The following is a 27,466-nucleotide window of genomic DNA, read 5'->3' as shown; positions in this document are numbered from 1 at the left end:
CATTATTGTAGATTACAATAAACAAATAAAATGAATCTTTACATTTAGTTTTACGTCATTTCCAGTGTAAAAATAGTTCAACAATAATGATTAATTAATTATACATATTAAAACAAACAAATGGTTCACAAAGATCGCACCACACATTCTATTATTGTAAAGAATGACGCAAATTCAAACATGGCATCTTCACCTTTCTCTAATCCATCGCTTTTTGTGATAACCTCAACTAAGCCATTTGGAAAATGAAAAAATAAAACCGTTTTATTGATATGGCCTAAAGTAAAGTACCTAACCCTAAGTATGTAAAATGTATCAATTGACTTTACTGTATTTGTTTTCTATTTCTTCTTTTTTTTATCCAATCTGAGAAGTTAATAATTAATAACTTATATGATAGTGAAGGCAGAAAAAATAATTTTCTTATAAATAAAATTTAAAAGAATGAAATTAATGGACATCTAGAAATAGAACTTTTAAATATAAAGGTGTTTGATTGATACAGTTAAAAATACTACACTTGTTATTAATATAATAAAATATTTCTTTTTTTTTAGGGAGAATTTTTTTTTTATGCAAAATACTCCTTTAAACAATTTTTTTTCTCCTACACGAACACTTATTATATTTTGAACGTACAGTAACCCTTTGACTGTCATTTCCTCAATGGAAGGAAATAGGCCTTTGCTTTTTATATACTTAAATTATTAAGTTTTCTGTTTTTAATAGGGAATGTTGTGGAGAACCACATGAGCCTTGTAGCTGTAGTAATTTACAGAAATGGAAAGAAAAGACAAGTGAAGTCAAACCAGAGGAATGTAAGTAGAAGTATATAAACAATGAATATTAAAGTTTATTGATGAAATTTATTTTGAAGCCTAAATGATAATAAAGTATGTAAGTTTATAACATAAGATTAGATCTTGAGACCGAGTCATTTAACATTTTGATATTTAATAAATCATCATAGAAGGATTGCAGAAGATACCTCACATTTGGAGTTTTATATTACTATATTCTGATTCAATTGTACTGAATTCTCAGTACAATGAGAATACTTATTATTATCGTAATGTTGTCCCTCACATTTGGAGTCTTAAGCTCTGTCTACACTGTCTAACTTAAAAAAGTGTGATGTGCCCAAATTTGGTGATATGACATCATCATGTCCATATATGGGCACATCACATTTTTTTTTCACATAAGGTTTGATAGTGTAGACAGAGTTTAATTTGTAATAATCTTTTTATAAAATTAGTAAGTGGAACAGCGCAGGAATCCGAATCGGTGGCCAACCTACTCTGGCTTGTAACCAACTCAAAACCTTGTCCAAAATGCACATCACCAATACAAAAGAACGAAGGCTGCAATCACATGAAATGTACTAAGGTAAGGCACCATGACAACATTATTTTACTGCTGTTGCTGCAGTAACTACATTTTTTGTTTGGTCTTTAACCTGTTTATGCAAGTATTTACCAAAACTTTTTCTGGGTATCATACACACTGTTTCTTGCAATGACTGCATTCATAAACTTAGCATCAAAAACAAACTAAAATTGTGTATGTTATTCCTGTAGCAATATGTAGTTACTACATTAACTGCAGTAGTATAATATTGAAATAATCCTCAAAATATCTTTCAATAACTAGCCTGCATAACCTTACCCCTCCCCAACTGGTTAAGTTATTTACAATTACATCTCTCCATGTTTTTCCGAATTGATTGCGCTTTTTGTTTTCATCTATTTTCTGTGTATGGTATCAAAATAAATCAAATCTGTCAATTCTACTATTTTTCACTCTTTGATTCTTTTTTTCTGTTAACAGTGCAAGAATGACTTTTGCTGGGTTTGTTTGGAGCCTTGGAATAAGCACAGTTCAGAGACTGGTGGTTATTTTCGCTGCAATCGCTTTGAAGCTGTCCAGAAGGTACACGGCAAAATGGAGACGGATCGAGAAGATGTAAGTTACATCTCAAATTATTGTCACCCAACAATGACATTCGGACACCCACTACTTTAAAGATCATATGTTTTAACACTACGGCAAACCCCATCACTAAATCATCTACTGGTTGTATTTGATGTATGCTATGATTGTGATAATTATTATTTCTTTTTCAATAACTTTTTATCGTTTATATATCTATTGACAATCAGTATAATTGTTTCTTACTATTACCATGAGCTGTACACTTAAAGCTATTCACTTACGTCCCTTCACATGTTTTACTATTACCATGAGCTGTACACTTAAAGCTATTCACTTACGTCCCTTCACATGTTTTACTATTACCATGAGCTGTACACTTAAAGCTATTCACTTACGTCCCTTCACATGTTTTACTATTACCATGAGCTGTACACTTAAAGCTATTCACTTACGTCCCTTCACATGTTTTACTATTACCATGAGCTGTGCACTTAAAGCTATTTGCTTACGTCCCTTCACATGTTTTACTATTACCATGAGCTGTACACTTAAAGCTATTCACTTACGTCCCTTCACATGTTTTACTATTACGATGAGCTGTACACTTAAAGCTATTCACTTACGTCCCTTCACATGTTTTACTATTACCATGAGCTGTACACTTAAAGCTATTCACTTACGTCCCTTCACATGTTTTACTATTACCATGAGCTGTACACTTAAAGCTATTCACTTACGTCCCTTCACATGTTTTACTATTACCATGAGCTGTACACTTAAAGCTATTTGCTTACGCCCCTTCACATGTTACTATTACCATGAGCTGTACACTTAAAGCTATTCACTTACGTCCCTTCACATGTTTTACTATTACCATGAGCTGTACACTTAAAGGTATTCGCTTACGTCCCTTCACATGTTTTACTATTATCATGAGCTGTACACTTAAAGCTATTCGCTTACGTCCCTTCACATGTTTCATTTCATACTTTTATATTTTATTTTCAATTTTGAAATGTTACTTTTCTTTTTCAAACAATTTTTAAATCATTGTTTTTATATGTATGATTCATGTGAATAAAGTGATGGATCTTTTAAAGTACTCCCAATGATTTATAGTAATGTATTGTTCCTTGTAAATAGTTTTTATTTATTTTTTTAAATTTTCATTTCAAAACAGATATATAACACGATAACAGAAAGTAGTTATAGTTTAGTTATTCATATCTCATATCTTTTTTTCCTCAATATGTTCTTTTCTGTTTTGTTTTGTTTCTTGTGCGCACCACATATTGTGAGTGCTACCAATTTAAAGGTGCTTGGTCAACAATTAAAATGGACCTGAAATGGACTTTCGATTTTCAAGAAATTCACACATGTTATTTAAATGTATCAAATTAACACAAGCCCATACAAATAAAAACAAAATGTATAGTATTTTGAGAAAAACGAAATTTTAAGATACCTTGGTAAATTAGCGAAAATTACTCACGCCATTGCAATATTCTATTTCAACGGCCGTCAGGAGCCTCTATATTCACGATGTCACATATACACACGACGATATCGAGAGCGTGTATGCCGCCCGATAGTCAGTGAATGATCGACGGCCTGGAAAGATACGCGAAGCGTTGACACTAATACTAATTTATTCAATATCTAATGTTGTTGAAATATAGGTCCCTAAAATGTACTTTGTTCTAAAACCCGAATTTAGAAGGCCTACCTCCCAAATCATTACTAGGCCTAGGCCCCCAGCGCGCGATCCACCACCCACCCACATGCGAGGCTCCGTTTAGTGTGCATCCAAGGACCAAAGCAATATCAACAACTTGCTGCACATTGTCAAGCCAAAGTAAAATATGAATAAAATTTGTTTTCAAACTGCCTGATTCGTGACAAATAAATTATCATCTGATATTACTAATTTAATTCTGCTAAACTAAAAAATAAAGAAACTAACACATTTCAGCAGTATAAATTACGAACGATATACAAAATACACGAACGGAAAATATGGATACGCATCATTGCACACGTCGCTGTATCCCGGACAACGTTGCCAGGCTAACTTCGGTATTGCCAGAAAAAAAACGTTGATTTGAAGATTTTTAATTGTCATTTACTCGATGAATAACCGTTTATACGGTAATAATGTTATCTAAAAAAATTCTAAATACGTTTCTGCAAATGCACAAGCATTTTTTAGAAAATACTCCATATATTTCAAGAGTTATAGCCAAAAAACTGCAAATTGTCCATTGGAGGGATAGGAATATATTCGCAAAGTGACGTCACCCGCGAATTTTGTTGATTTTCAAATGGGGCTTTCCCCAAAAGGGCGAATTTATATTTTGTAACAATATACATTCTAGCAACACCTAATAGCCCCCAAAACATCATTCTAAAATGAAAAAAATCGAAAATCCATTTCAGGTCCATTTTTATTAAATATACCTTACTACATCCCTGTCTTGTCTAACCCAACCTGAATGATTTTCAAAATGTATTTTAGGCCTACATAGTAACAACAAATATAAACATTTTGATTTTTTTGATAAAATTTTGTTACAAAATTATTTAATATCATTCAGGCTGAGAAGAAGAATCAAGAGATGATATGCCTGAACCGTTTTTTGCATTACTATACGCGGTATAAGAATCACGAAAATAGTCTGAAACTGGAAGAACCGTTGAAAAAAAGAGTCACAATGAAGATGAAAGCTCTAGAGGGAACAAAGGCCTGTACTGCTGGTATGTATTATTGTCTGTTAATTTTATGCAAATTTATTCAAATTAAATGAATATTAATTAACTACAGCAGAAACCATACCTTTAGACACCTCCTTTTAAGGGGACACTTTCCTGTGAAATGAACAAGGGGAAATATGTACACCACAGCTAAACCCTATTATAGGAGCACTTATAACAAGGGGACATATGTTTTAACACTACAGCTAAACCCTATTATAGGAACACTTATAACAAGGGGAAATATGTTTTAACACTACAGCTAAACCCTATTATAGGAACACTTATAACAAGGGGAAATATGTTTTAACACTACAGCTAAACCCTATTATAGGAACACTTATAACAAGGGGAAATATGTTTTAACACTACAGCTAAACCCTATTATAGGAACACTTATAACAAGGGGAAATATGTTTTAACACTACAGCTAAACCCTATTATAGGAACACTTATAACAAGGGGAAATATGTTTTAACACTACAGGTAAACCCTATTATAGGAACACTTATAACAAGGGGAAATATGTTTTAACACTACAGCTAAACCCTATTATAGGAACACTTATAACAAGGGGAAATATGTTTTAACACTACAGCTAAACCCTATTATAGGAACACTTATAACAAGGGGAAATATGTTTTAACACTACAGCTAAACCCTATTATAGGAACACTTATAACAAGGGGAAATATGTTTTAACACTACAGCTAAACCCTATTATATGAACACTTATAACAAGGGGAAATATGTTTTAACACTACAGCTAAACCCTATTATATGAACACTTATAACAAGGGGAAATATGTTTTAACACTACAGCAAAACCCTATTATATGAACACTTATAACAAGGGGAAATATGTTTTAACACTACAGCTAAACCCTATTATATGAACACTTATAACAAGGGGAAATATGTTTTAACACTACAGCTAAACCCTATTATTGGAACACTTATAACAAGGGGAAATATGTTTTAACACTACAGCTAAACCCTATTATTGGAACACTTATAACAAGGGGAAATATGTTTTAACACTACAACTAAACCCTATTATAGGAACACTTATAACAAGGGGAAATATGTTTTAACACTACAGCTAAACCCTATTATATGAACACTTATAACAAGGGGAAATATGTTTTAACACTACAGCTAAACCCTATTATAGGAACACTTATAACAAGGGGAAATATGTTTTAACACTACAGCTAAACCCTATTATAGGAACACTTATAACAAGGGGAAATATGTTTTAACACTACAGCAAAACCCTATTATAGGAACACTTATAACAGGGGGAAATATGTTTTAACACTACAGCTAAACCCTATTATAGGAACACTTATAACAAGGGGAAATATGTTTTAACACTACAGCTAAACCCTATTATAGGAACACTTATAACAAGGGGAAATATGTTTTAACACTACAGCTAAACCCTATTATAGGAACACTTATAACAAGGGGAAATATGTTTTAACACTACAGCTAAACCCTATTATAGGAACACTTATAACAAGGGGAAATATGTTTTAACACTACAGCTAAACCCTATTATAGGAACACTTATAACAAGGGGAAATATGTTTTAACACTACAGCTAAACCCTATTATAGGAACACTTATAACAAGGGGAAATAATGTTTTAACACTACAGCTAAACCCTATTATAGGAACCTTATAACAAGGGGACGTTGTTAGGTTCTAAAGGTGTCCCCTTAATAGAGGTTCTACTGTATTATTCAAAACAGTTGATAAGTTGTATTTCAAGATTCTCCCAGTGTATCTAGGGAAATGTCATAGTATATCAATGTTCATATGCAAATTTCTTAATACAGTATCACAGGTGACATTTTCTTAAATTTAACCTATTTTCTATGAAACAGTTGTAACTTGGGACAAACATGTGACACTGTATCATGGAATGTTCATAATTAAGATACAGTATGGAAAATCAGTGTATTATTTTGTATTGAACCATATTCCATTTTCATTATAATGTTCTAAATCTCAATCATTCATCATTTTCTATTTCACAAATTTAATCCCATCAAATTTTGATATTATAATCACTTAATCCAGTTTGCTTAATCTCATTCACGAAATTGAATAATGTAATCATGTAAGACTTTACCAACACAGGATTCAATCTTATCTTTGCAAAGGACTGTGTTTCTATTTCATTAGGTAAAGAACATTAATGTATGAAATACACTGATGTAATTATAACAAGCGATCCAACTTCTAAATGGAAAACATCCTATGATTACAATTACAAATCTTATTAACTATAATTTATTAAATTTACAAATAGTATTCAATGTTATTGCTGGCTTATTTTCTAAAATAGAAATTCAGAAATGGTGATGTATTTGATCTTTCATTATAATAAATTCAAATTACTGAAAAATGATACAGTGGTTGGATCTCAATGGAGATAAAACATAAAATAAGCACTGAAAAAATGACAATGCTGTGGGTATCAGTGGATGGATCTAAATGGAGATACAAAATAAAATAAGCACTGAAAAAATGACAATGCTGTGGGTATCAGTGGCTGGATCTCAATAGAGATACAAAATAAAATAAGCACTGAAAAAATGACAATGCTGTGGGTATCAGTGGCTGAATCTCAATGGAGATACAAATAAAATAAGCAAAAAGCTAAATCAAATTGATAAAGTAAAACAGCCAGAAAGAAAACACTATTCCTTTCTATTACAATTATGCATACTTACCTGGATAAACTAAAAAATGCAATTGCTCACAGAAAGAGAGTGCCCCAAATAAATACATGCAATTATGTAGCTTTTTGTCTTTTTTTAGCTTCTGATACTGATTTCATCAAGGATGCAATAATTGAATTGTTGAAAGCAAGACACATCTTGAAATACTCATATGCATATGGCTACTACTTGGAAGACAAGGATGGAAGTAAACAAATATTTGAATTTATGCAGGTAATGTTTTATGTTTCAACTCAATTAGGTGTGTATGTGTGTCTTAAGGTCTGTCTACAATATCAAACTTTATGTGACAACAAAAATGTGGTGTGCCCAAATATGGTAGGATATGATCAAATATGGTAGTGATACCATATGTGATCAGGTCCAAATATGGGCACATCACATAAAGTTTGATAGTGTAGACAGAGCTTAACTTTATGTGACAACAAAATTTTATGTGCCCATAATATGGACATGATGATGTCATTTCACTACCATATTTGGGCACATCACACTTTTTGTTTTAGACAGAGCTTTAGTCTGTTAGGTGTATGACTTTTCTTTCTTTCTTTCTTTCTTTATTCGTAATTTTGACCTTTGACCTATATTACATAATAACATGAATCAATATTTAGGCGGTCGTTTCTTAAACTAAAGCATTTTCTAAAACATTAAAATAAAATTATTTCTCTTGATTTGGACATTCCTTAAGTTAAAACTTTTGTCAATGTATATAGCAAACAGTCTTAATTCTCTTTTATTTCTAAATACATAATTCAAATAGGTATATTTATTTTGATTTCTGTCTCAGGTTGTTGTATAAAGAACAGCTAAATAAAAATTTGTCTTCAATTTCCCCAGTATTACAAAATAAACGAAATCGAAAATGATAAAAGTGTTCTGAACTTAAAATTTAAATTATGTAAATAGTTTTCTGTAACATAATCAGCTTTAAAATAATTATAAAATCGCAAACGTGGGTTTTGTTGGAGAATTTCTCTTTCGTTCTGTAAAACTGTATCGTATACCCTCTGGCTGAAATTGTGTAAGAAATTATTATTTATATAATTTAAATAAAAAATATAATTAAATCCGTAATAGTTAAGAATATATTTAAACTTAGTGCCCAACAGTCGCTTCCCTTCTCGGCCCAGGACTTTTGTTGAAGAAGGCATATTTTTGGTAGTCTTGTGGTTTCCATCATTAATATTTTAATCCAGTAACTTATCATTCTAATATGTCTGTAATACTTTAATTGAATATGGCCCAATTCACTTCTTGCTGCCTCGTTGGGACACGACTGCTGGACATTTAATGTATATTTACAATGCTTAAGATGGATATTTTCAATTTCTTTTCCTTTTATATGCCCCCATATTTTGCATCCATATAAGATAATAGACTGAAAATCATATTGAATGATTTTGCTGTTGCAGGATGAATTAGAGCAAGCGTGTGAAACACTATCACAGATGGTTGCCAGGTTGTTCCTCTGCACGCCTCGACCCAAGGTCATCATGACCACTGTCATCGTTCAACGTAAACGAGGAGAGTTTTTGTCAGCAGTCAGCAAGGGCTTCTTACCCCCAGACTCGTCACCAAGAACACAACCAGTAAGAAGAGACTCGGACGATACTGATGAAGAGGTAATTATTCTGTAATAGATTCAATAGACTTCATTAGTTAAGTTAAAATGAAATTATGAACTATTTTTTACTATTAATATTACATGTTAGTTTTGCAATCCTCTGTTTAAAAAATCCTGGATTCGCCCTAAAGTTTGATTCTGAGATGTCTAGGATGTACTTGTGACAGAATCAGTCTAAGAGAGAGAGATTTTGAGTCGAGTATGTAATTGAAAGAGTGTTTGAGTCGAGTTTCACTCCTAAAACTTCTTATCTTTCCATGTTTTTAAAATGACCTCGTACTTAGCACTGTTTTAATTTGCTGATGGAAATAATTAGACTTGCATTACTACTAATGAATTTGTAGCGAGTGCCCTTTCATTGGCTAGTTGTATGAAGTCAAATTGCGAGACGTAATAACACCAGGCTTCCTTTTAATCTCATATCTGTCTCCTATTTTGCACAATATCATAATTGAAATAATGGTTGTTATTAATATTATATTATTACCAGCTCAAGATCTTGATTCATTTTGTGCTGATAATCCTAAAGCATAATTATTATTAATTTTATATCAAATGTGTCCTTCTCTGTTTATGGACCTTTTTCTGCTGCATCATGTTATAAACTATGCTATAGAACATACTATATAATAAATTCCTGTCATTTGATAGAACGATTGTGTCACATGGCATGCAATAGTACACACTATTGAATGATCGTTCAAAAGTAAATGGTTTTAACACTTATTTTGTAAATTAGTTTTCAACAAAGGTAGTGTTATAAATCATGTTAGGAGCTATACAATTTATTTACAATATATACCAAATAATAATATAAATTCACAAACTAAGAGAAATATCATGACATTATTGGAAACAGAAATAAATGTGATAACTACAGTATTGTATTTTTGTTTTTTACTAAATTAGTAAGAATTCGGGTTGGTAATAATTTACATTGCATTTTTAACACGTTCACTGCCACGGCGTATTTATACGTCAAAAATTGCGTGTCGCTACTTGCCAAGACGTAATACTACGTCAAAATCGTAGCACTTTTGTATTGTATGTAGAATCGCTGGCAGTGGTGATTGGAACAGGAATTATCGCATGGCAGTTTATGAATGATGTACGTAAACGATAATCTAAAAATAAATGTCATATGTTTGTTTGTGTTTATTCCCTCATGCATTGAATATGGCGCCCTCACACTCAATATAATCATCTCAAACGGGACTTGGCACTGGGACAGAAATTACGGAAAATGCCTTGGCAGTCAATGTGTTAAGGAAGCTAAAAAGGTTTTAATAATTGGACTTGACTTGATGTAATTATAAAATAACTTTGGAGTGTATAGAAACATAATAGCAATTTGTGAATGGTCACCATTGGTCGCTAACTGAATTCATGATGATGTCATCATTTCTATTGTTAGTACGTCAACACAAACTCAATCAACTAATTGAGCTCTTTATTCTCTAATAATTAATTACTGTAACCTTCTACTGATGATAGAGCTGCCATTATAAGTTACAGGTTGTTTTTGCCACAGTCAATTAGACTTGTAGTCACTTTAACAGCCATAGGAGACAACTCCATTTATTTTTGCCTAATGGATTTCTCATTTTCATTGTCTGACTAATTAGGTCTTTTAATGTACACACTAATTGTTGTTTGTGTTACATAATCTTGTCTCCAATTCAAATGTCAGATGTGTCGATCTCTCCAGTTAAATTTTAACATTATATTTTTTTAATGCCAGTAATAATATCCATCCAGTAAGCTTTTTTTTAATACGCATCCAAATGTGAGCAACTCACCAATTACACTAGTTTATTATATATTGTGCGTATCAACTAAGTCAGAAATTTTCCAGTGTACACAAACTGCTTGTGTGCGCTTTAAAGAACCTAGTAGGAGTTACCCTGGTGTACTAGCTCACACATTTACTGTTGTGGACACATGATAGAGCTTATATTTTGGCTTAGGGAGTGGAGTTGAAAGAGTCAGTTACAACCCTGTCACTGGCACTAGGTCAGGATTGAACCCTGAACCCTGGGTTTGGAAGGCAAGCATGATTAATAGTCATATTATCTGCAAGCCATTTTGTAAAAGTTGTGTTTTAATCACATATACCTCGCTATTTAGGGGACACTTTCCTGTGAATCTACATGATATTCTATTTGTGTTGATTGTTACCATTTTGTTTAGTCATGACAACTTTAAGAATTTGCCAAAAAAAAGCAGAAGAAAGAAAAAAACATTATGGCAAAATCCATTAGAGCCCTCATCATAATAGTAATATACCTTAATGACAAACTAATTAGTGACCCCATAATATATACATTACTGTCAAATTAATTAGTCCCCCCAATAATAATGATATACTTTAATGACAAACCAATTAGTGACCCCATAATATATACATTAATGTCAAATTAATTAGTCCCCCCAATAATAATAATATACCTTTATGACAAACCAATTAGTGACCCCATAATAATATACATTAATGACAAATTAATTGGTGTCGTAATAATAATAATAATAATAATAATATACATTAATGACAAATCAATTACAGCCCACATAACATTAGTACATACCTTTGAATAGACAGGTGGTCCATTAAGGTTGGAGTCATAACAGTATAAGTACAATGTAATGACCTATGACCTGCTTACTTAAAAACTACTTTTCAAAAGATAGCATTATTCCAGTCTGGGTTGAGGTATAATATTTCAAAATGTTTCATAAAAAGTAGAATCAACAGTGTTATCTAAATGACCAGGATTTTTATTACTGACCATTAATAATTGATAAACACAAAGTTGTTTTAAAGATTTTTATACAAAGTTAAGTCATGCCATTTGTTAATTATGCCATAGCTAGAATTATTAATATAAAATATTAATAGATTTAACGAGATATGGTGGAGGCGTGTGGTGAAAACTGAACGCCTCTTGGTAGCTATTAAGGCTGTAGGAATAAACATACTTGTGTGGTTTTTCAACGTACTGACTTAGCTGCTGCACGCTTCTCCCCTGTCAATGCTGCTAATTTTAGCGTTCTATCATGTGTCCACGACAGTAAATGTGTGAGCTAGTACACGTGGCAACTCCCTACTCATCTCAAAAGATGTTCTAGGTTCTTTAAAGTGCAAACAACCATTTTGTGTACACTGGACAATACTGTAGTCCTTATCCGAGAATGCTTATTCTACCACCAGAACCATGGCGCGAGTGAGCCTCGAACCCTTGCCAATATTATGGCTATAAAGTATGGTTTCACTGTCTTAACCGCTATAATATTACTCTTTATTTACTGATACTCCATATAATTATTAGTTACTGTTGCTGTCACCTTTATGACTTAATTGAAATCGAGCTTAATGAAGTAATCATCATCTTCATTGTTTACCTTGTTTTCAATTAATATATTTCAGCCAATTCAACCTTGAATTTTACTACAGGCTTTGATAATGATTATTTTGTCGTATTCGTAAATTATATACAATGCGTAGGCATAAGCTTAATACAAAAACAGATTAAACAGAAACACTAATTTGAAATAACCTACATTTTAAAATGGAGTTCATTTAATAACAGATACTAAAAGCTCTGTCTATACTATCAAATTAGTTGGACAAAAGAAGTGTGATATGCCCAAATATGGTAGTGATATGCCAAAATATGGTAGTGATATGACATCATCACATCCATATATGGGCACATCACAAGTTTTTGTCACATAAAGTTTGATAGTGTAGACAGAGGTTTTGAACTAAACAAAGAATTTATCCAATAGCATTTAAGAAAAACTAGTAATCTATATATAAATTATGGTTAATTCTGACATAGGCGAGCACAATGCAAAAACTTCTCTACAAATCTCCGCCTTGGATACCTACCTTATCTATCCGAGATGTACCGCGAAACGTAGATTTGATAACATTAGTGTGCACGCCGACGCTATTGTTCCATATTTATATCTTAGGAAGATATTATAAAGAGTTTTTTAACAACATTTATGATTTCAACATTGGATTTTCCTCTCAATTTCAATTCTTCCCGGTCAAAGTAATTTCCGGGTTTAAGATAAGTTCACCTTAGTTTCAAATATTTTCTCTCTTTTATACACAAGGGAGCAGTTAAAATAATAGATTTGACCCTAAAGGTGACTGGAAACAGGCACTTTGCATCAATCAATATACAGTGTCCCTTTGGAAGACGAAAAAAAAATTGGCCATTAATCATAGCCATTTCAGTTTTTTGTTTATTTTAAAACATACCACACGTGTGTGAAGGTACAGTAGTTAAATAATAGGAATTATACTGCAAATTAATAAAGATCAAATTAAATATACGCCATAAAGAATCAGAATATATTGTGGGGAATAGTATTATAAAATTACATAGGGAGATTTGATAAGACATTTTTCGAGTGAAATCCCGATAGCTGAGTTTTATTGAGTAAGCTTGCAGGAATAACTGTAGGCTATCTTCCTGTGTCCCGTTAGGACCGAGATGTCTGCCCATGTTGCAAGCCGTAATGTCTTCTTTCTTGGGCCCACTCTGTCACGGCAGTTAGTTTCAAAAGATGATTAAATTAAATAATGTATTAATAATTATTAGGATGGTATTCATTTGAATAAACGCCAATAAAACATCACTTTGAATAATAACCCCCCCCCCCCCCCCCCACAACCCAACTATCTAATAAACGTCCATCCACATATTTATAATAACACAATTATACTATTTGTAGTAGAATTCACCGCACTGTTATCTGCAATTTACCAAGCATTTGTTATTCTTTTTTACCACTTTTCATATCTATGAGAGGATTTCATTTGATTATAAATGTTACCATATTATTAGAACTAAAAAATTTAACATATATCCCTAGAATAAGCACCTCCCTCAAATGACCTCCGCCTCCCCAAAGGGCCCTACCAAACAATAAAAACTATACTTTAAAATGTTATTAATCATCTAAAACACACTTTTCATATCTATGAGAGGATTTCATTTGATTATAAATGTTACCATATTATTAGAACTAAAAAATTGAACATATATCCCTCGAATAAGCACCTCCCTCAAATGACCTCCGCCTCCCCAAAGGGCCCTACCAAACAATAAAAACTATACTTTAAAATGTTATTAATCATCTAAAACACTGTGAAACAAAGTAGTTTAGTTTTACGAATGTCAAGCATTTTCAATAATGGTAACCGACAGAAAATGTATAAGGAGAACATTATCATTCCGAGAACCATCGTCTACACTTCCTAGAGGGGGAGCGAGCGAAGCGAGCTCACCCTCTAGTAATAATAATTTCGGTTTTTGTGAACATCCTAATGAATTTGCCAATGATTTAAATAAGTTTTATTCACGATTTGGGAATGATAATCAGTCCTTTAATGAGTTAATTGATTGTAATATAGAAGACCGCATTGTTTAAAGCCCCATTCCCTACGTTTTTTAGATCTAATTTAAGATCACAAACTATATTTAATGTAAAAATAATACTATATGGTCCTATTGCGATAACTTTTTTCGTCTTTAAACGGTTAAAAATGTGAAAAATAAGTCGATTCTAATAATTATAGCGGCCCGCTATAAATCCCAAAATGCATTGCGCGCGGATGGATATTTTTGTTTTTCACCTGTAATTCGCCCACTTTTCGATCGATCGTGAGGCCAAAACAAATGGAAGACTCCTAACTTTTCAGCGAAAATACCGGGTTTTCCCCAATTTGTATCAACGGAGTCTGGCAAAAATAGAAAGACAATTAATGCAGCAACTATACAACGTCAGGCTAGGTATATAAGTAGCGTACGATGTTCGTACGTTACCGATGTTTACCAGCTAGGCCTACAAAACTAAGCCTAGCTAGGCTAGGCCTAAGACCGTCCACGAGAGGTCGATCGCCGCGAGCTACTTAGGTAGTGCATTGTTTCTCACTTTTTATCATAATTTACCATAAAACGTACATTTAAGACAAGGAATGACATGGTTTAATGTTTTTAAAGTGATATATATGTATTATTTTCCAAAAAACGTCCAAAATTGCAGGGAAGGGGTCTTTAATATAGATATACAGGCTGTTTACCAACAATTTTGGAAAGTGAACAAAAGAAAAGCAGGCGGACCTGATAACGCTAGCGCCCGGGTACTTGGTATGTGTGCTAAACAATTAGCGGTCCCCTTTAACCTATTGTTTCAAGAATCCCTGGATCTACATCATGTGCCTATCTGCTGGAAATCGTGAACAATTATCCTTGTCCCTAAAAGAGCCCAAGAGCCACCAAAATCGCTCATAAATTAAGTACTGTTCTAGCTAAGTGCCAGGACTGGTTAACTAAAAACAAATTATCTTTACATGTTGGCAAAACCGAAAGTATTATCTTTGGTAGCAGAGCGAAGCTTAACAAAGTTAAAGAGTTTTCTGTAGAATTAATGGGCCGTAGAATCAAAAGTACTAAGCAAGTTAAATATTTGGGTATTGATTTAGACCAATATGTATCATGTGATATTATTGCAACTAGTGTTATCAGTAAAGTTAAGTCAAGGTTGAAGTTTTTACATAGGGAAAGTTCATGCTTGAATAAAAAATGTCGTAAACTATTAAGCACTGCTTTAATACAATGTACATTTGACTATTCTGCCTCGGCATGGTACGGCGGTGGTGTCAATAAGAATCTTAAACATAAATTACAAACTGCCCAAAACAAGATGGCACGTTTCATTTTAAATGTTGGTCCGAGGTCTCACATAGGTGCCAAAGAGCTTTCCGGTCTTGGGTTTCTTAATGTCAGCCTCAGAAATAAGTTTTTAAGATTAAATTATGTTCACAAAATTTGTTATAACTTTAATACGCCTTCTTTCCTTAAGGATAACTTTTTGTTAATTTCTGATCATCATAACCATTTCACCAGGGGTACAACATTTAATTTTGTCACTCCTAAGGCTACTGGCATTAATGATACGACTTTTTATTTCTTAGGTATCCGTGACTGGAACAGGCTCCCCAATTCACTCAAATCAATACAAAATAATGCAACCTTCAAAATAAAACTTAAAGAATATTTTAATAATGAACAGCTTGGAATTTCAGTTTAATTAAGTTATTTTTAATTGTTTTTTTGATGTTATCTTGTCTTGTATGTATTTTTTGTTTTTTTTTCATTTTTACTGAGTCATACTTAATGATAATTGTACTAGGCCCAACCACTCACTTTTCAGTCATTACAGATTGGACCCCATTGGAAATAAGTTTATTTTTTTGTCGACTTAATGGGGTATCCAGGTATTCTTTTTACATTGTATATTTTAACTTTTATGTATGAATATCGAATAAAATCAATCAATCAATTGAATGACTTTTGTCCGGTAGCACTTACCCCTATTGTTATGAAGTGCTTTGAAAAGATTATTAGTAAACATTATTATTACTATTGCCCCTTTATCTCCGCTTCTCTTTGCAATTTGTGTGGATGATGCTGTTCTTACACTTTTCCATTTTATACAGAGTCATGTTAATAATTTGAATTGTTATGTTAGAGCAACTTTTGTAGATTTTTCCTCTGCATTTAATACATTGCAACCTAGCATTCTAATTAGAAAACTTAGTGATATGAACGTAAAGCCTCAGTGTTCTCCCCAGGATTCACATCAAGCGTCACGCTTGGCCCCCCCCCCCCCCCCCCTGGGGGTGGGGGGGGGGGGGGAATTGGGACACTAAGTACTTGAGTCACAGCCCCACCATGGTTGGGGCTGTGGCGAAGCGATTTTTGGTAATTTACACCCTAGATGGCCGGAAATGGTACTCTCGCACATAACATTTATGTTGAATGACGCCTCTGGTTTGGCCGGAAATAACACTTATAGCGCGCTAGCAAACAACAAAACGATCGTAGCCAACTTTTTCCGCCGGTAAACATACGCGAAGAAACATTTTTTTGCGTTAATTACGAACGTCAGGGGGAAGCCCCAATGAAAAAAATAGGCCTAATCTATTAGCCTACTCATCAGTAGGACAACTCTAGTTGGCCGGAAACGAAACTTTATAGCGCACTAGCAAACAGTAAAACCATCGTAGCATACTTTTTCCGCCAGTAAACATACGCGATAAAAAAATGTTTTTGCATTCAATACGAACGTCAAGGGGAATTCCCCGATGAAATAAAACTAGGCCTACTCATGAGTAGGACAACTCTGTAGTTGGCCGGAAAGACACTTCATAGCGCGCTAGCAAACCGCACGATCGTAGCCTGCTTTTTCCGCCGGTAAACATACGCGATAAGAAACATTTTTTGCGTTCATTACGAACGTCAAGGGGAATTCCCCGATGAAATAAAAAAATGCTACTCATCAGTAGGACAACTCTGTAGTTGGCCGGAAAGGACACTTCATAGCGCGCTAGCAAACAGCCCGATTGAGCCTACTTTTCCGCAGGTAAACATACTGTACGCGATATATGAAAAAAAAAATATGCCTTCTCATCAGTAGTCAACTGTAGTTAGCCGGAAACGACACCTCATAGCGCGTTAGCAAACATTAAAACGATCGTAGCCTACTTTTTTTTTCCGCCGGCGGGTAAACATATGCGATAAAAAACATTTTTTGCGTTCAAATACAAACATCAGGGGCAAGTCCCGATGAAATAAAACTAGGCCTACTCATTAGTAAGACACCTCTAGTTGCCCGGAAATAAGACTTCATAGCGCACTAGGAAATAGGAAAACAATTCGAAAGAGAGACATGGCAGTAACAAAACACGTGCTTACATCTCTCGGCGGCGGCCGCCGGTGAAAGCACCATGTGACATACAGTATCGCAGTACTGATATCACAATACCATGTGACATCCCTTGTCACTCGACTTTCTCACGAAGTAGGGCCTAAAACATTCTAGCACCGATGTACAAATACACTTAACTTAAGGTACATTAAATGTACCTTAAGCAAGTGAAATAAGACTTTAGCGCACTAGCAAATAGGAAAACGATCGTAGCCTTCTTGAATGTATTATACGATCAAAGCAGCTAGCATTGAATTGCGCCTAGAAATCATTTGATGACGTGCGTATGTTACCGACGAAAGAGTAAATCCCACCGATAGAGTCGATTAATTCAGTGTGATATTGAAAATAATAATATCATCGATATTTATTTTTAATACACATAACATTTTTAGAAGAAAAACAATACAATCAATCATTTACTTTATTTACAATATACAAGTTACTACATTTTAGACAACAGCCAAATACTAGAGATCGAAAGAGAGACATGGCAGTAACAAAACACGTGTTTACATCTCTCGGCGGCGGCCGGTGAAAGCGAGTCTCAGTTGTTTAACACTTTGTTACGCAGTCTTTTGTTTTTCGTCTAGTGGTCATGTCACGTGTCTCGTATGCATTAGGCTCTTTATGCATGCCGCGCCTCAGCTCTAGAGAAAGTACCGTACCTGCCTGTTAATCTATTTTTAGATTGTTGTGGTTGATATTTTTAAGCGTCACGGATAAGGTTTTAAGCGTCACGGCCGACCGTAAAGCGTCACGGTAGAGAACCCAAGCGTCACGGTACCGTGACGCTTCAAAGGCCTGGGGAGAACACTGAGCCTTATCTTATAACATGGATTAGTAGCTTTTTAAGTAATAGAGTACAAAGTGTGTCAGTATCGGGGACTCTTTCGGATAAACAGATAACTAATATCGGATCCCCACAAGGTTGTGTTCTCTCGCCGCTATTATATGTTTTGTATACGAATGATTGTAAATCTACTCATCAAAACAATTATTTTTTTAGGTACGCCGACGATACAGTCTTATTAGGTTTAATTGATAAGAATGATGAGACATTGTATAAAAAACTCAGTGAATTCATTTATTACATGGATGTGTAGATAATCGTTTAGTTATTAACGAATGTAAAACTAAAGAAATGATTTTTTACTTCTAAAATAGTTCTAATCAACCGGATTATGTTTAGGTTAAAATCAATGCAGTTGATATTGTGTCCAAATATGAATATCTTGGAATGGTAATCGACAACAAGCTTAATTGGGGTGAACATTGTAAGGGTAAATCTAGATTGTACTTTTTAAGAAAATTAAACTTGGTTTAAATGTTGACAACACAATATTAGGTCTATTTTATAAGTCGGTAATGGAAAGTGTCTTAATTTATGGTTGTCTAATATGGTTCAGTAGTTTTATAAAATCAGACCTAAAGAATGTTCAATGTTTAGTAAATAAGGCGTGCAGAATAACAGATGATAGTGATTTTTAATGGTTGAGATCTGGAAGGCGTTTAGGGCTACACGTTGTAGAACAAAACACTTCCTCAATTCTTTTATTCCGTACTCAGTTAGACATTTTAATAACCGTTGTTAAGTCGTTGAATTTTGTTGTTTTAACCTTTTAACTTTGAGCAATTGTATGTCACATGAATTTCCGTAAGGACAAATAAAACGAACTATGAACATAATTAATAATTGATAATAAATTTAATTTTCTAATTCTGTAATCTTGATAGGATGATATTTTACTGCGACAAGCGATAGAAGCGTCTCTGAAAGAATTTGCACCCCCAGAACGGACATCGTGGCTTGATGACACTGATGATGAAGATGAATCTATGCTCTTTCGCAGGCGACTAGGAGAAGGTAGGCATAAAGCTCTGTCTACACTATCAACTTTTATGTGACAAAAAAATGAGATGTGCTTTTGTTCATTAAATTATGATCCTATTATGATTATTATCCTATAACTACTGTACAGTATTATGTAACATCAAAATGGTATATTCAACAAAAATCTATTTTTCAATGTTTCAATTCAATTTATCACACATTATTGGTTGATTTGTAACTAATGAAAGTAATAAAAGGCCTAAATACATTCTAATGTTCATGTTACTATTTATAGATTCTATTGACATGGCTAATGTTCATGTTACTATTTATAGATTCTATTGACATGGCTAATGTTCATGTTACTATTTATAGATTCTATTGACACGGCTAATGTTCATGTTACTATTTATAGATTCTATTGACAAGGCTAATGTTCATGTTACTATTTATAGATTCTAATGTTCATGTTTACTATTTATAGATTCTATTGACAAGGCTAATGTTCATGTTACTATTTATAGATTCTATTGACAAGGCTAATGTTCATGTTACTATTTATAGATTCTATTGACAAGGCTAATGTTCATGTTACTATTTATAGATTCTATTGACAAGGCTAATGTTCATGTTACTATTTATAGATTCTATTGACATGGCTAATGTTCATGTTACTATTTATAGATTCTATTGACATGGCTAATGTTCATGTTACTATTTATAGATTCTATTGACATGGCTAATGTTCATGTTACTATTTATAGATTCTATTGACATGGCTAATGTTCATGTTACTATTTATAGATTCTATTGACATGGCTAATGTTCATGTTACTATTTATAGATTCTATTGACAAGGCTAATGTTCATGTTACTATTTATAGATTCTAACGTTCATGTTACTATTATAGATTCTATTGACATGGCTAATGTTCATGTTACTATTTATAGATTCTATTGACATGGCTAATGTTCATGTTACTATTATAGATTCTATTGACAAGGCTAATGTTCATGTTACTATTTATAGATTCTATTGACACGGCTAATGTTCATGTTACTATTTATAGATTCTATTGACATGGCTAATGTTCATGTTACTATTTATAGATTCTATTGACAAGGCTAATGTTCATGTTACTATTTATAGATTCTAACGTTCATGTTACTATTTATAGATTCTATTGACATGGCTAATGTTCATGTTTACTATTTATAGATTCTATTGACAAGGCTAATGTTCATGTTACTATTTATAGATTCTAATGTTCATGTTACTATTTATAGATTCTATTGACATGGCTAATGTTCATGTTACTATTTATAGATTCTATTGACAAGGCTAATGTTCATGTTACTATTTATAGATTCTATTGACATGGCTAATGTTCATGTTACTATTTATAGATTCTAATGTTCATGTTACTATTTATAGATTCTATTGACATGGCTAATGTTCATGTTACTATTTATAGATTCTATTGACAAGGCTAATGTTCATGTTACTATTTATAGATTCTATTGACAAGGCTAATGTTCATGTTACTATTTATAGATTCTAATGTTCATGTTACTATTTATAGATTCTATTGACATGGCTAATGTTCATGTTACTATTTATAGATTCTATTGACACGGCTAATGTTCATGTTACTATTTATAGATTCTATTGACAAGGCTAATGTTCATGTTACTATTTATAGATTCTAACGTTCATGTTACTATTATAGATTCTATTGACATGGCTAATGTTCATGTTTCTATTTATAGATTCTAATGTTCATGTTACTATTATAGATTCTATTGACATGGCTAATGTTCATGTTACTATTTATAGATTCTAATGTTCATGTTACTATTATAGATTCTATTGACATGGCTAATGTTCATGTTACTATTTATAGATTCTATTGACAAGGCTAATGTTCATGTTACTATTTATAGATTCTAATGTTCATGTTACTATTATAGATTCTATTGACATGGCTAATGTTCATGTTACTATTTATAGATTCTATTGACAAGGCTAATGTTCATGTTACTATTTATAGATTCTAATGTTCATGTTACTATTATAGATTCTATTGACATGGCTAATGTTCATGTTACTATTTATAGATTCTATTGACACGGCTAATGTTCATGTTACTATTTATAGATTCTATTGACAAGGCTAATGTTCATGTTACTATTTATAGATTCTAACGTTCATGTTACTATTTATAGATTCTATTGACAAGGCTAATGTTCATGTTACTATTTATAGATTCTATTGACAAGGCTAATGTTCATGTTACTATTTATAGATTCTAACGTTCATGTTACTATTTATAGATTCTATTGACACGGCTAATGTTCATGTTACTATTTATAGATTCTATTGACATGGCTAATGTTCATGTTACTATTTATAGATTCTAATGTTCATGTTACTATTTATAGATTCTATTGACAAGGCTAATGTTCATGTTACTATTTATAGATTCTAACGTTCATGTTACTATTTATAGATTCTATTGACATGGCTAATGTTCATGTTACTATTTATAGATTCTATTGACATGGCTAATGTTCATGTTACTATTTATAGATTCTATTGACATGGCTAATGTTCATGTTACTATTTATAGATTCTATTGACATGGCTAATGTTCATGTTTACTATTTATAGATTCTATTGACATGGCTAATGTTCATGTTACTATTTATAGATTCTAATGACATGGCTAATGTTCATGTTACTATTTATAGATTCTATTGACATGGCTAATGTTACTATTTATAGATTCTATTGACATGGCTAATGTTCATAAGATTCTAATGTTCATGTTACTATTTATAGATTCTATTGACAAGGCTAATGTTCATGTTACTATTTATAGATTCTAATGTTCATGTTACTATTTATAGATTCTATTGACATAGCTAATGTTCATGATACTATTTATAGATTCTAATGACATGACTAATGTTACTATTTATAGATTCTATTGACACGCCTAATGTTCATGTTACTATTTATATATTCTAATGACATGGCTAATGTTACTATTTATAGATTCATCAGGAATAAGTGAAGGTTTGTTGCGAGCTTTTGAGCTTTCCCAGCAGCTGTTGATGCAGCAAACGGAGGGCATCACTTCAAGGTAAATATTAATCAATTCTGATCTAATCTAATTATAATTACATGATCAATTTTCTTCTCTTTTGTTAAACAACTCTACTCCGGGGACCCTAACACACGATAATGTCCGTTTGTATAGCGCCATACCATACCGATCATTGCTCATGGCGTTGTGGACTTAGATGTTACACTATCTAACTACATTTCTCATCTAAGGGTCACATCATGTCAGTACTGCTAATTCAGGCACTCTTTTATCTGTCCAAGAGCTGAGTGAGCCAACACACCAGGGTAACTGCCTACTTGTCTTGAAAGATGTACTAGGTACTTTAAAGTAAAACAAATATTTTGTGTGCACTGAGTCTACTGTTTTGGTCTCGAGAATCGAACCCTTGCCAATATTATGGAGCAGGATTACAGCTGTCTTAAAGACCCTTTCCCTGCAATTTTGGACGTTTTTTGGAAAATAATACATATATATCACTTTAAAAACATTAAACCATGTCATTCCTTGTCTTAAATGTACATTTTATGGTAAATTATGATAAAAAGTGAGAAACAATGCACTACCTAAGTAGCTCGCGGCGATCGACCTCTCGTGGACGGTCTTAGGCCTAGCCTAGCTAGGCTTAGTTTTGTAGGCCTAGCTGGTAAACATCGGTAACGTACGAACATCGTATGCGAGCTATATACCTAGCCTGACGTTGTATAGTTGCTGCATTAATTGTCTTTCTATTTTTGCCAGACTCCGTTGATACAAATTGGGGAAAACCCGGTATTTTCGCTGAAAAGTTAGGAGTCTTCCATTTGTTTTGGCCTCACGATCGATCGAAAAGTGGGCGAATTACAGGTGAAAAACAAAAATATCAATCCGCGCGCAATGCATTTTGGGATTTATAGCAGGCCGCTATAATTATTAGAATCGACTTATTTTTCACATTTTTAACCGTTTAAAGACGAAAAAAGTTATCGCAATAGGACCATATAGTATTATTTTTACATTAAATATAGTTTGTGATCTTAAATTAGATCTAAAAAACGTAGGGAATGGGGCTTTAACTGCTTTGAGCACTTGCGAACATCTATTTTTGACATTTTTTTCCTCTGACTGGGAACTGGATCCTAATTTTTTATTACACATGAACCTTGGCTTCCACAAGGTTTTTTTTTTTAAATTTGTCCCCTGACGACTGACTGGATCCTATTTTTTTTACACATGAACTTTGTCTTCTGCAAGTTTTTAAATTTATATTGTAAGTAATGGTGTATGTATAACATTTCTCAGAGATTAATGCGGCCTAGCTGTTGGCAAATTCATTAAATAACTTCTATTACTTGAATTGCTAATGATTGATATGCTACAATTTATCTCTAGCATTTAAAAAAAACATTTTCAATAATCAGTCATTAACAAAACAATTTGTTTACTTATCTTGAACAAGACAACAAATAGAATGTATTTTGTATTTCAACCTGGCTTAGATTTGACAAAGAATCATCTCATCCAGAGCAGGTTATTACAAAAAGGTTAAATGAGTTTGAACTAGATGTAGTACAGTATAAGGAATTGGCACTTAATCATTAATATAGTAAAAGCTATTGATATTCTATCTTAATAAAGCTGGATGTGCTAAAGCTTATATGAGATTTGTGTAGAAGAGTTACAATAGTCATAAAATAATGGTTCTAATATCTAAATTTAATTAATAATTTCTAGTTTCCTATTAATTAATTTAAATTCATATTTATTTACGTCCAAAAAAGGAATAACAAGAAAAAAGAAATTACAAATTTGAAAATAAAATAAGCTTGACAAAGAATGAAGACTGTTGAAAAATGAAATAAGTAGGTGAATAAAATGCCATAAAGAGAAGGGGGAGGGGGAGGGGGAAATCCAAAACAAAGATAGATATTCAAATAAATCTTTTAAAAATAAATATATAATAATAAGTAATGCAAAATAAATAATAAAGCTAAATAAAATGTGTAAATATAAGATTTTTAAAATGTAATTTTGTAAAATTGTTTTTGTTTTTTAAAATTAATAAATCTATGATTTTAGATTAAAATTGTATATGAAATTCACTTTCTTTATATTCATAGTCTATCACCATGTAAGTAAGATCAATGCAATGAGATATCAAATCAAAGTATCTGTTGTTAGTGTGGTGTTGGAAATTATTGTCACTTTGCTTAATTAAAACTTCACGCATTAACTGATAAATTCAAATGTCTTATAGTTTCTAATATTAGTAATAAAATAATAATGTTAATCTTGTATAGCGCTTAATGCTCAAAGCAATGCGACGAGCGTAGGTCGCGGTCAGAAGTCCTATGCTACCGCGCCCCACAGCATTAATACAATACAACAAAGACAGAGCAACCAATAAAATAGAAACGAAAACTATTGTTTGTTTACTTTTCCACTCTGCCTACAAACTAAAGTTCCTTTTTTTTTCCTTTTTTTTTTGTGTAACTTTTAGCAAATCTAGGATGTTTGCAAGTTCTTTCTGATAAATAATTGTTTCATATTTAATATCTTTCAGTTTTCAATCAGATCAGGCAGTACCTCCTGAAATGAAAGAACTAGTTGACGAAGGTAAGAGAGATTGTAGTTTGATACACATCCATTCGCAGATCCAAGTGGGAAAGGGGAAGACTTGTGGGAGGTCATAGTTCAATACACACCCAATGGCAGATCCAAGTGAGGCAGGGGATGTGTGATGAGATGAATCCTATAACTGCAATTTGACCATTTTTCCGCCATTCCCCTTTATCTGCCACTGTTAATATGTTGAATATATTATAGTAATAGCGAGGACACTAAGGTTTTACCATCATACCATTTGTAATCAATGTATTCAACCATTAGTTAAATTTTTTAATAATGAAACAATCCTTCAAAAAATGTTTGTAATATTATATATACTGTTAGTGACTGTCTTTATTATTTTGTGTATATATGTTATCAGAGAAAACAAGCTTTTAAACGTTTTTTTAAACAATGTTTACTACTGCACGCATTCATACCCAGTATGAATCATTGAGTATCAGAATGGTACTGATAATGATTTAAACTACATTTGAGAATCATTCTGCGCTGGTATGTTTCCTAGAAAAATGCAACTGCTAATTACATGTTTTGTATTGTAGATATTGTGTCCAGCCATGACGCATATGAAAAAAAGACAAAACAAACAAACGAACATTTAGCAGAACCAGATTCAAAAGGTAAATTGTATAATTATTGATTATTGTATTGTATGTTACATGCTTCATTAGACCTACCAGGCCTTACTGGCAGCAAGGCGCCAGTCACTATACATCTGTAGTAAAACCTTACTTAGCAACCAACAAATAAAATCTAAAAATACTTCAAAGATTTAAATGTGTTTCACAGAATCTCCCAGCACAAAAAACTTTGGTATATTTTAAGGAAGTGTTCTAAATAGAATTATTATGCAAGTGATTCATGAATAGAATTAGCCTTACCCATTCTGAAGGTGTGTCATAGAATTCTAAATATAGAATACCAAACACACATTTTCATTGTGCCCAACTTAAGCTTCAAGAAGTAACTAATTAAACTTTGCTCATTATCTAAATATAGACACAAAGAATTCTAAATATAGAACACCAAACACACCTTGTCATTGTCCCCATCTTAAGCATCAATAAGTAACTAGCTAACTGTTCATTATCTACATAAATATAGACACATTAAATTACCCATTATGTTGTGACTAATTCATTTTTAATTATTTAAAATAAACAGTCCATCCATTAAGATTCTGTCTGTTTCGTTTGAATATCTCTGGGAGGTCTGCTATTTCCTTTTATTGATTTTTTGTCTGTGAAATGAAACAGGTGCTTCTATATCAAGTCAAATATTTACACAATATATATAAATTTAGGTAATTTGAAAGTGAAATCTTTGATTTTTAATTTATAAATTCATTTAAATACATTATGAAGAATGTTCATTATGTTATTTTCATATTTGATTTACATTTTTTTACATATATGTGTACAAAATCTCTGAATGGTCAATTTTAAACAAACTTATTTTAAACCCTACTAAATGTAACATCTTGTCTATCGATAGAAGGAGAGCTCCATCTTCTAATGACTATGTACTTAACGATCAGGTTATTGCACATGTTAAACATCTGAAAATTCTTGGTGTGTACATATCCGATGATTTGTCATGGTCTAAACAAGTCCATGAGGTTGTAAATAAGTGTAATAGAACACTGGGTCTTGTTAGAGCAATTGCTGGTGGTTGTTCTACACCCGTTCTTTTAAAATTATACCAGTGTCTAGTCCTCCCTCATATAAAGTACTGTTGCGAGGTGTGGTACCCTTATCGCATATGTCAAATTCAAATGATTGAGCAAATCCAGAGATGGGCCACCCGGTTGATCTTACATCAACGTCGTCAGGAACAGTCATATGAGGGGAGACTAGACACTCTTGATATCCCATCTACAATCGCTATTAGAGATTGTTATACTGTTCTATTTGTTTGCAATGTTTTACTTTATCATCAAAGATCTATTATTTATAATTTACTCATAGTTAATAATCGTCATGATACTCTCACTTTCAAGCATCTTCGCTCCAGTAATGATATGTCAAAATTTTGCATCCCGACC

At 32.6% G+C, this 27,466-nt stretch overlaps 1 protein-coding gene across 1 annotated transcript in view; it reads left to right on the top strand.

Annotated features, from left to right (window-relative positions):
* LOC140040021 (ankyrin repeat and IBR domain-containing protein 1-like) overlaps positions 1 to 27,466 on the top strand; it is a 67,319-nt gene that overhangs the window by 35,099 nt on the left and 4,754 nt on the right. The window contains exons 12-21 of the mRNA XM_072085643.1: positions 730 to 818; positions 1,259 to 1,389; positions 1,831 to 1,965; positions 4,530 to 4,689; positions 7,519 to 7,652; positions 8,855 to 9,064; positions 19,591 to 19,720; positions 22,746 to 22,833; positions 25,358 to 25,410; positions 25,965 to 26,042. Coding sequence (XP_071941744.1) covers positions 730 to 818; positions 1,259 to 1,389; positions 1,831 to 1,965; positions 4,530 to 4,689; positions 7,519 to 7,652; positions 8,855 to 9,064; positions 19,591 to 19,720; positions 22,746 to 22,833; positions 25,358 to 25,410; positions 25,965 to 26,042 — 1,208 coding nt within the window. The remainder of the gene's footprint in view (positions 1 to 729; positions 819 to 1,258; positions 1,390 to 1,830; positions 1,966 to 4,529; positions 4,690 to 7,518; positions 7,653 to 8,854; positions 9,065 to 19,590; positions 19,721 to 22,745; positions 22,834 to 25,357; positions 25,411 to 25,964; positions 26,043 to 27,466) is intronic.

The sequence above is a fragment of the Antedon mediterranea genome, chromosome 2, assembly GCF_964355755.1.
Source record: "Antedon mediterranea chromosome 2, ecAntMedi1.1, whole genome shotgun sequence".
Taxonomy (NCBI): Eukaryota; Metazoa; Echinodermata; class Crinoidea; order Comatulida; family Antedonidae; genus Antedon; species Antedon mediterranea.
This window is presented reverse-complemented; position numbering and strand designations above follow the sequence as displayed.